The sequence below is a fragment of the Crocuta crocuta genome, unplaced genomic scaffold (assembly GCF_008692635.1).
Source record: "Crocuta crocuta isolate KB4526 unplaced genomic scaffold, BGI_CrCroc_1.0 scaffold234, whole genome shotgun sequence".
Lineage (NCBI taxonomy): Eukaryota > Metazoa > Chordata > Mammalia > Carnivora > Hyaenidae > Crocuta > Crocuta crocuta.
In genome coordinates this window covers 2,661,190-2,671,862 of record NW_027529647.1, presented here as the reverse complement: position 1 = coordinate 2,671,862, position 10,673 = coordinate 2,661,190, and the positions used below count along the sequence as shown (strand labels likewise).

The 10,673-nt window shown below is 58.3% G+C and overlaps 1 protein-coding gene across 1 annotated transcript in view; it reads right to left on the bottom strand.

Moving 5' to 3' along the window:
• ABCA3 (ATP binding cassette subfamily A member 3) overlaps window positions 1–10,673 on the bottom strand; it is a 35,189-nt gene that overhangs the window by 12,873 nt on the left and 11,643 nt on the right. The window contains 8 exon segments of the mRNA XM_077762615.1: window positions 702–888; window positions 1,708–1,806; window positions 3,247–3,397; window positions 4,092–4,406; window positions 4,547–4,735; window positions 4,868–4,997; window positions 5,403–5,546; window positions 7,988–8,169. Coding sequence (XP_077618741.1) covers window positions 702–888; window positions 1,708–1,806; window positions 3,247–3,397; window positions 4,092–4,406; window positions 4,547–4,735; window positions 4,868–4,997; window positions 5,403–5,546; window positions 7,988–8,169 — 1,397 coding nt within the window.

Here is a 10,673-nt window from a genome sequence, read left to right as displayed (position 1 = left end):
CCCCCGGGGGGGGGGGAGGGCTCCAGCTGACGCATGCGCCCTGAGCCCCACGGCTTCTTGCGGAGCTCCTTCGGTAACACAGGAGACACGCACGTCTGTGTCCCTGCGGGTCCTAACACAGGCCTGGAGGGGTCCCGCCGCCGTGGAGGCTGGGCAGGCACCGCCTCATCGTCAGCAGGCACTGGGGGAGCCAAGGCCTCTGCCTTTCCTCACCCTGGCAGAGGACTCCGTCTGTGCTCGCGTGGGAGCACAGGGCCGCATGGGGACCCCTCCAGGGTCAGAGTGCTGCTCTGCCGCATGCTGGCCAGGCCACCTTGACCCAGACCCTGCTTTTCTGTCTGTATAGTGGACCAGTGCTGCCCTCTCCTTTACTGAGTGAACACCAGGCTTACGGCAAGCTCCCAGTAAACGGAGCACGGTCAGCACCATATGCAACGATGGCTTCTCCACGAGCGGCCCAGTTAGAACAAAACGGTATTACAGTTGCTGGATTAAAACGCACTGGGTTTAAACAAAATAATAAAATAAAATAAAATGCACTGGTTTTCCTTCTCCCTCTCATGACCGTGTGAGCTGCAATCTGCCCTCTTCCCAGTGAACTGACCCTCCGGGAGCCCTCCTCTGCCCCCTGGACGCTCACACGTGGGGCTCAGGGCTCTCCCAGCCTTCCTGGGCTGGCCGGCCCCGCCCTCAGTGCTCACCCCAGTATTGAGCTTGGTGGCGGCACACTCGTCCTCGATCAGGGAGCCAATGCCATCCGTGGGGTCCATGGCCCCGCACAGGTGGCTGTCCACTGCCCAGTCGCTCGCCCGCCTCTCGTGTTGGTACTGCAGGGCAGGGAGCTGGATGGCCTGGATGTCCATGCTGGTGTCCACCAGCTTGCCGACCCTACGCCGAGACACAGGAGGCAGTCATGGCTCGGCTTCCCACAGAGGCCGTCAGGAGGAGGAGGGGCCGCTGAGGGCTCTGCTGGCTGGCGGTTCGTCTCCTCACTGGCGCATCACCAGATGCCATCAGGACACGAGACATGGTGGCTATGCAGAGCCATGAGGGACAGCCAGCCAGACAAGGCCCCTGCCCACAGGGACTGCGGTCTCCCTGGGAGACGGTCAAAGCCAGAGAGGGGAGTGCTGGGGGCACCATGGCGGCCAACTGGTCCGGGTGCTTGGTGCCAAGCTGAGGCCGGCGGACAGGTGTGTGTGGCGAGCACAGGTGGCAGCCGGGTGGGTGGTGGGGCCGCGTGGATGCCCGCGAGCCACCTGGTATGTGCACACCGCATACACACTCACAGTTCTGCTCCCTCGGTCCCAGGAACCGCATGGAAAAACATTTACCTCACACATATTTTTGTCCTTTCCAGTTCCTAGCCCTCCAGCTGCCAGACAGGCATTCAAGGGAAATCGGGTGAACACCTTCGTCGTCCCAGCCCTCCCCGCGACCCGAAGTTCTGGGGGCCTGCTTGTCCAGTCCCCATCGTGAATACAGGCCCGCCCCCGGGGCCACCTGCATCCTCTCCATGAAGTGGGGGTGGGAGTTCCGGAGATCTGAGCTCAACTGCCCTCTGCCCTGGGGAGCTTGGGGCCCTGCCTGTGCCGGCTGCGCGCCCCCCTCAGGTGGGCGTTGGGCCGAACAGTCAGGGGGCCGCTTCACCGTCACGCTGAGGACAAGCATCCGTGCCCAGACTGATGGACCCCCGCGTTTACTGACCGCAGGAAGACCTCCTCCATGGTGGTGACCGAGGCCCCGAAGCTGGCGATCCCCAGCTCCTTCTGCTGCTTCTCCAGTTTGGCAAAGAGACTTTCGAACCTGGAAACAAGACCTCGAGTGAAGAGCTGCCTCTCGGTGACTTTGGAGGTGACACGTTCCTCTGTGTGGCCTAGAGGAAGGCGGAGCGGCCTTGGCTCCTTGAAAACCCGAAGTTGGGGTTTGTTTACCCTTCTCTTTCCCTATGTGACTTTTTTTTTTTTTTTTTTTTTAAGAGCAGGAGTATGTGTGTGCAAGCTGGGGACAGGGGTAGAGAGAAAGAGAGAATCGGTGCTCCATGCTCAGTACGGAGTCCGATGTGGGGCTGGACCCCACAGCCCTGCGGTCATGACCTGAGCCAAAATCAGGAGTCCGATGCTCAACGGACTGAGCCATCCAGGCGCCCCCACCATGTGACCTTCTGCCATGAGTATGTGGGCCTGTGAGACACTGTTTGGTAGTAAATGCCCACATGAACTAAAAAAACCCAAAAAACCTGAAGAATACTCATTTGACTGTGGGGTAGCACTTTCTAAGGAAAAAAATCACAGAGGAAAATCACAATAGGACCCATTAAATGTAAAGTGCGTGCATGGGGAAAAAAATCCCACAGAACCAGTCAACAACCAATTGGAAAAAGCTGCAGCAAAAATGCTTGGTGTCACCATATGAAATGCTCTGACCACGACATGAGCACCAGACAGAACACACGATGTCCAGAGAGCTGCGTAAATGGGGGCAAGATGGACCTGCACTTAGCAGAAGCGGAAGGAATACCAAATGCCATTTCAACCACTGGATACGCAAATCCTGAAAAAACTTTACTCAGAGCTGCAACCGTGGTGGAAACGGACACTCTCCTGCCCTGCTGACGGGCGGTCACACACATCACTTTCCTCGGAGAAATGTGGCGCTATTGGCCCCATTACTGGCACCCTATCCTGGGCGGAGAGTCACTGGGGATCTAGATCAAGAGTTTTCTAGAAGGATGTTCCCTGGCGTATTCTTGGGGGGGAACCACGAGTGTGTGGTGCTGGAGCGGGTGCTGATGCAGTCAGGGTGCAACAGAGTCAGGGAACCGAAAACCAAACCATCAAACGAGCTCGTAGCAACATCAAAGGGACTTTTAGGATTTATATCCCAAAGGTGCCGAACGTGAATCGAGAGTGGGGTTCTCACCCCCACACCAGAATCGCCTCTGTTGATGAGGCAGCAGCACGTGGCTCACAGCCTGAGACAGAAGATACACACACTCATGATTCCATGAGGAGCTCGCAGGCGCCGTGTGCGGTGAGCCTGGGCTCAGGGGGCGGCCACGGGCCTAGCGTGGCGACAGACCCTCTTCCTGGCAGCCTTTCCCAGTTCTGCCGCACCGGTTCCCCACCTGCCGTCACAGGCGCTGTGGGGGCGGGAGCCCCGCCGGCCGAGCCTGACGGGCACGAGTGGGGGACCCCACGCACCGAGCCCCCCTTAGGGCTGTGCCTGCGCCCCCAGGACGCGCACCTGTGCGAGCTCTCCTTGGGCAGGATGAAAGACAGCTCGGCGCCGGCTCTGCTCTCCAGCATGGCACTGGGGACGTGCTGGCGCACCAGCCGGGAGACGGCCTCAGGGTCACAGTGAGGCTCCTTCACCAGCGTCATGTGGTAGCCCGCACCTGCAACATGTGATGCTGTGTCCCACTGCTGCGTCCCTCCGGGCCCTCGGCTTGTGACTAGCGCAGCTCGTGGGAAAGAGGCCAGAGAGCAGGGACGGCGGGATCAGAGCACCATCTTCGGGGCCTTGCCTCCCAGGTTCCACCGGGCAGAGATGTGGGGGGACCTGGGGGCGCTGCCCTTAAGGACATGAGGCCCAAGCCGGGCTCTGCACCTCAGGCTCAGGCTGCGGCAGGAACCATCCCCCAGATCTGCCCTCTCTGCTCTCTCCACAAGGGAGCCCCGGACAATGGCTGCCCCGACGGTGACCACGTCTGGTCACCGTCCACCGGGTAGGGCTGTGCACCGGACGAGGGACTGCGGAAAGGAGGTGCATGAGTCCCGGGGGTGTCTGAGGAGGGGGCTCGTCCACTGGAGGGATGTGGCTGGACCTGGGGCGTCAGACCATGAGCTGCCTTCTGGAAAGCCACACGTAGGTGGCAAACCGTGTGCCACCCACCAGCTGGGGAATGTGCCGCTGGCCACGAGCCTCTACGACAGCCAGTGTAGCCTCTGCAAGGGCACCACTGCTCTCGGCTGCTTTGCCTGACGCTGGGCCACTCGTTCCTGGTCACCGAGGGATGTTGGCTGAACCAAATGAAAACTGTCCACTTCCGCTCCCTCCTCGAGACTGGCCTCTGGGCCCCGCCCACTCACCGTACTTCTGCTTCAGGAACAGCGGGGACCCGCAGCACTGGAGCTCCCCCTTGGCCATGATGGCCACGCGGTCCCCCAGCAGGTCGGCCTCGTCCATGAAGTGCGTGGTGAGCAGCACCGTGCGGTCGCTCTTGTGCTGCTGCAGCAGGTCCCAGATGGCCCTCCTGGAGACGGCGTCCATGCCCGAGGTGGGCTCGTCCAGCATCAGCACCTGCGGGCCGAGGGGCGGGCGGCTCCGTCCTCACAAGGCTGCTCCCCGCGGGGCGTCCGGGGCGGGGCGGGGGCCTGNCCGGCCTCGGCGCCTCCTCCTGCCCTCTGTGTGCCGTGACGCTGCCCTGACTTCCCTCCCCGCCGCCCTGCTGCAGGTCTGCGAAGGGCCACTCCGGGTGGGTTCTACTTGGCAGAAAGCTGAGGGTTTGCACCGTGGGGCCCAAGCTCACCACCCACGAAACCACCACATGCCCTGAGCCTGCTCAGCGGCCGGCTCACCTGTGCGTAGAAGTACAGGTGCTCCGCGACAGTCAGGTTGTCAAATAGGACGTCGTGCTGTGGGCACAGGCCCAGACTCTTGCGGATCTGAGCCATGTCTTGGGAAATCTCGTACCCGTTGATATACGCCCGTCCGCTGGTTGGGGGAAAGAGACCTAGGGCCGAGCAGGAGACCCAGAGGCAGAAGTTCAGCCGGAACACCAGACCCCACCCCCTGGTGGGCACGAGGTGTGACCCATGTCTGGACCTGCGGCTGACTGGCCAGAGCCGAAGCCGCGGCCCCTCACCTGTGAGCATGGAGAGGGTGGTGGTCTTGCCCGCGCCGTTGTGGCCCAGCAGCACCGTGATCTGCCCCTCGTACAGGTTCAGATTCAGGTCTCTGACAGCTGCTTTGCCCTTGTTCCCCACTCTGAACACCTGCAGCAGAGGCCGAGGGCAGCCCTGGACTTCAGGCCCTGCCCGGCCCCCAACACCCCTCCAGAACACCCGCCCGACGGGTCTCAGAAGGAGAGGGTGCCCGGTGCGGCCAGTCAGCGTAGAGGAGGAACGTTTCGGGCAGAGACGCCATGCCTCTCCCCACCCTGCCCTGAACATCTGTCGCGCTGCAGTGGACCAGCAAGTCTGCGGCAGGGCTGATCCACCCTGAGACCCCTGCGCCCTGGGAACATGGCCTGGGGAGGGGTCAGACAGCAGCCATGGGGGTCCAGGGGCAGCAAGGCCTGCGGGATGGCCACCAGCTCAGAGAGTGCCCCGGGCAAGGTGGCAGGTTTCAGCCCCGTGGCACGAGGTCCCTATCCATGCCCACCCCACGGGGCGTGGCACCTTGGTCACATGCTTGATCCTGATCCCGGCCACCAGGTCCTCTGGCTCAGCCTCAAAGTACTCCGTTCTGAGCACTTTCTCTGGATCATCGTCTTCTTCTTCTTTCCCCAACACTGTCCGTGGGTGCCCGCACCAGTACGAGGGCTGGGGGGAAAGTAGGTGGGTCTCAAGCAGCCAACTCGTGTCAGTTCATCGTGTTTGTGATGAATGGCAACAAGGTCACCGACACGCCACACAGCTAACAGCCCCGGCCCGGGCCCTGCTGCAGGGGTGGGGTCCAGCTGCACGCAGCTCCTCCCTCATCCAGCCGGGGAGGCTCTGAGCTTCTTTCCTGACCTGCTATTTGGGCACACGGTCCCTCACGGGCTTGCTGGTAGTGCAGACACTCACATGTGACACAGGTGAAAGTAAATGTGAAACCTCTAAACCAAAGCAGGCTACTCAGTGTTCTAGTCCAGGTCACCGTTGGGGCAAAACGCCAGGGAGTCTGCATCTCTACGCCTGACTGGCCCTTGCTCAGACACACACGAGTGCACGAAAGAAGCAAGAGAAGACAAAAGGCCCAGCCTTCCCTTGCTAAGAGGAAGCTTCTCCACCCTCTGTCTAGACAACGACCATCACCATCTGTCTAGACAACCCTTGCCCTTTGTCTAGACAAGGACCCCCGCCTTCCACTAGACAGTGGCCTCTGCCCTGTGTTTAGACAATGACCCCCACCTTCCATCTAGACAATGACCCTTGCCATCTGTATAGACAATGATCCCAAATCTCCATCTAGACAATGACCCCTGCCCTCTGTCGATACCAGGCTGTGGGACGGGTGAGAAAACAGCCACAGGCCTCGCTGAACCCCTGCCCTCAAGGGGCCCGTGGGCACAGATGACACATAGGTGTGGGGAGGGTCACAGAAGAGGGAAGAACGGGGCCCTGGGAGAGCCACTCCCAGCTAGACCCTGCAGGGGCGCCCCCACCTCTACCCTGGTACATCCCATGCCTGGAATGGTTCTGGCACACCACAGCCTACTGGTCTTTTTTTTCTTTTTTTTTTAATGTTTGTTGTTGTTTTTCTCAGAGAGACTGAGAGAGCACAAGCGTGAAGGGCAGAGTGAGAGCCAGAGGCAGACAGAGAATCCCAAGCAGGGTCCACACTGTCAGCGCAGAGCCCGACACGGGGCTTGAACCCACAAACCATGAGATCATGATCTAAGCCGAAATCAGGAGTCAGTTGCTTAACCGACTGAGTCACCCAGGCGTTCCCAGCCTGTTGGTCTTAAGGGACACACTGCTCAGGTTTTAAGCGGCTTGAAATCAGAATGTGTTATAGCTCATGGAGTGCCACAGGTAACTGTCAGCATTTGCCTCTGTGCGAAAGTGACGGTGCCCCTATGGATGGGGGCGCCACAGCTGTGATGAAACACTCCAGGGTGTGGAACCAGAGAGTGGACACACAGGTTGACCTCGCCCGCCAGCAGCAGGGTCTGATGGCCTGCAAGGTGGTGGCCCCACGCGGTGCTATGCACGTGCTCAAAAATGAAGGGGATTTGTGAAACTGCAGATACTTAAACATAATTCGAAGACGAAAGCAAAATTTAGGATTATGCACAGATACCTAAAAGCATACTTGTACAAAGATTCACACACATTTGCATTTAAGATAGCTAAGGTGGGTTAAAAAAAGTTTCAGGGCGCGGGAAGAGATAGAAAATCTGAACAGACCCATAACTAGTGAAGAAATCAAATCAGTTATCAAAAATCTCCCAACAAATAAGAGCCCTGGGCCAGATGGCTTCCCTGGGGAATTCTACCAGACATTTAAAATAGAATTAATACCCATTCTTCTCAAGCTATTCCAAAAAATAGAAATAGAAGGAAAACTTCCGGACTCATTTTATGAAGNAAAAAAAAAAAAAAGTTTCAGGGTGCCTGGGCGACTCAGTCAGTGAAGTGTCTGACTCTTGGTTTCGGCTCAGGTCATGATCTCGTGGTTTGTGAGGTCGGCCCCATGTCGGGCTCTGAGCTGACGGTGCGGAGCCTGCTTGGGGTTCTCTCTCCCTCTCTGCCCCTCCCCTGCACACAGTCTCTCTCTCAAAATAAAATAAACTTAAAACAACAAGAAAACCACCCCAAACAAGTTTCAAGACTTGTACAACACGACCCCCTGTCATAAAATCCAGCGTACGGGTCACACACACACTGGGCTACAGGAGGGAGTGTGCTCAGGATGGCGCCCTGAGCAGCTCCACACTCCGGGGCCAGCACGCGCCGTCTCTGGGTGGTGGACTGTGCTGGGGCTTCCAGCAGTGCGATCGCTGTCCCGAGAGGCTGTGTCACTCTGGAGGCAGAAGAGCCAGTAGGCTATGTGAGGCGGGGCCGGGTTGGGCGGGTGCTGGTCCCACATGGGGGGGCCGGGGCGTGCCCCGTCTCCCCGACTGTGGACTTTGAGGCTCATGATGGCCAGTGGAGGGTCTCAGCGCTTTTGGGACACGCGGCTCACTGGCTACACACAGGACAGGGTCCCCTCGCCCAGCCTGACGATGCTTCGCGTGCACGCAGAAGCGGGCTGCCAGACTCACTGCGAGACTCACCGTGATGAAGAAGTACCAGGGCTGTGGCACGCCGAACTGCCCCGGGAACACGGCCTCCACGTACCAGGTGACTAGGCCGTAGAGCACAGAGTCCAGCAGCAACATGGCCAGCACTTGCCCGAAGGAGAAGGCGTCGTCCACGTTGACAGGACTCAGGAGGTTCTGCCACTGGACACCCACGCCTGGAAGACACAGCAGGATGCACGTCTGTGACTTTCGTCAAGGCTCTAGACAACAGCGAGCACCAGCAAGAGCCCGCGGACTGACCGGGGAGGCTCGGGTTTGGTTTGAGACCGACATGCACATCTGTACATGTCTGTGTGCACGGTGCACTTATGCACACATGCAATCCACGTACGTGCACACACACAGACACACGTGTAGTGGGGCTCAGAGGGTTCTGTTTTCTTTCTGGTTTGTGGACAACATGGCCCAAAGGGTTCTTGGGGACTCCGTGTGGCCGGCCACCCTCTGTAGGCCCCAGGGCCCCTCGGGGGAATGGCTACACCCTGGCTTTGGTCAGCGTTCATTCTCAAGCAACTAGAAGTTTGTGTGTTTAAGTAAATTCATTGTAGAACGCTGAAGACCAAGAGTGACCGTAGAGTTAGAATCTTCTTTGTTAATGGCTTTTAAAAAGAGTATCTGAACCCTGGGAAGTGCAGTGAATTTTATTTATTATTATTTTTTTTTAATTAAAAATTTTAACATTTCTTTATTTTTGAGAGACAGAGAGAGACAGATCATGAGGAGGGGAGGGGCAGAGGCAGGAACACACACAATCTGAAGCAGGCTCCAGGCTCTGAGCTGTCAGCACAGAGCCCGATGTGGGGCTTGAACCCACGAACCGTGAGATCATGACCTGAGCCAAGTTGGACGCTCAACTGACTGAGCCACCCAGGCGTCCCTATTTATTATTTTTAAGTGTTTATTTATTTCTGAGACACAGAGAAAGCATGAGTGGAAGAGGGGCAGACAGAATCCCAGGCAGACTCTGTGCTGTCAGCACAGAGCCAGATGTGGGGCTTGAACTCACAAGTCCTGAGATCATGACCTGCGCTGAAATCAAGAGTCGGATGCTTATCGACTGAGTCACCCAGGTGCGCCATCAGTGTAGACTTGTAAAATGTGCTCAGAGACACCTGGGTGGCCTGATTGGTTACTGTCTGACTCTTGATTTCAGCTCAGATCATGATCTCACAGTTTGTGAGACTGAGCCCTGCGTCAGGCTCTGGGCTGACAGGCTAGAGTCTGCTTGGGATTCTCTCTAGCTCTCGCTCTCTGCCCCTCCCTCGTGCTTGCATTCTCTCTCTCTCAAAAATAAAGACCAGTCTACATGTATCACATACTACTAAACACAGAAACACATATTAAAAAATTGTTTTTAATGTTTATTTTTGAGAGTGATAGAAACAGAACATGAGTAGGGAGGGACAGGGAAGAGAGAGATGGAGACAGAATCTGAGCTATCAGCACAGAGCTTGATGAGGGGCTTGAACTCATGGACCGTGAGATGGTGACCTGAGCCGAAGTCAGATGCTTCACTGACTGCGCCACCCAGTCAGTGAAATAGATACTTGGAAGCTGAAGTGTTGGGGCGCCTGGGTGGCTCAATCGATTGAGCATCTGGCTTCGGCTCAGGTCGTGGTCTCACAGTTTGTGAGGTGGAGCCCCACATCGGGCTCCCTGCTGTCAGCGTGGAGCCTGCTTTGGATCCTCTGTCGCCCCCCACCCCTGCCTTCTCTCTGCCCCTCCTATCACTCCCTCTCTCTCTCTCAAAAGTAAACAAACACTAAAAATAAATAAAAGCTAGTGTCAAGGGACACTGCCAAGGAAGAAAATATTTCTAAAGATAAGGTCACGTGGGGGTTTCACGTCGTCTCTCCTCCCGCAGACCCCGCCAGGAAGCCACAGGAGCCGGGACTATGGTGAGTGAGATCAGGCAGCCAAGACGGAGGGCCGGGGCAGCACGGGGCCAGCACGGCAGGCGCGCAGCGCGGGCCTGAGCCGGAGACGGCGCTTCACCCGCCAGAGTGACAGGAGCCAGAGCAGCAGCAGGGGCTCCGGGACGGAGCGGCACAGGGCGGCCACACAGAAGCTCGCGCTCCCCCCAGCCTCCTCTAGGCACGGGGACAGGGACAGCTCCCGCCAAGGTCCGCAGCCTGGGGGGCCCTGGGGACACGCCCCAGCAGGTGGCTTTAAGGGTTCAACTGGAGCCTCTCCACCTCTCCTCTCCGAGGAGCAGGCTTGACCCACCCTGGGAACCCGAGCGGGGACGCAGCCCAGGTGCCGCGGTCGGCCCGGTGATGCACCTCGTTCAGCCCGTGGTGTTTACAAAATCAGGAAATATCACAAAACTCAGGACGACGGTTCTGGCCTCTGACTTGTTTCTCCCTCAGGCGTCCGTGCCCTCATCCCCCCTCACTGTGAGGGAGGTGCCGGTTCTGCCACTTGACCCACAGGAGGGGGTTGTTACCCCCTCCCCTTATAGACTTTGGGGCCCAGGGCCTCACTGTTCTGGGCGTCCCAGTACCCAGAGGCTCAGAGGTGCTGAGTCGAGGCCCCCACGGGATGCAGGTGCTCACGTCTGTTCTGCAGCGACAAGCCACCCCCCTCCCCCCACCAGCACGAGCTCGGGGCCGCACTGCCTCCCAGAGTGCAGACACACTAACACTCTGTGTTCTGAGCT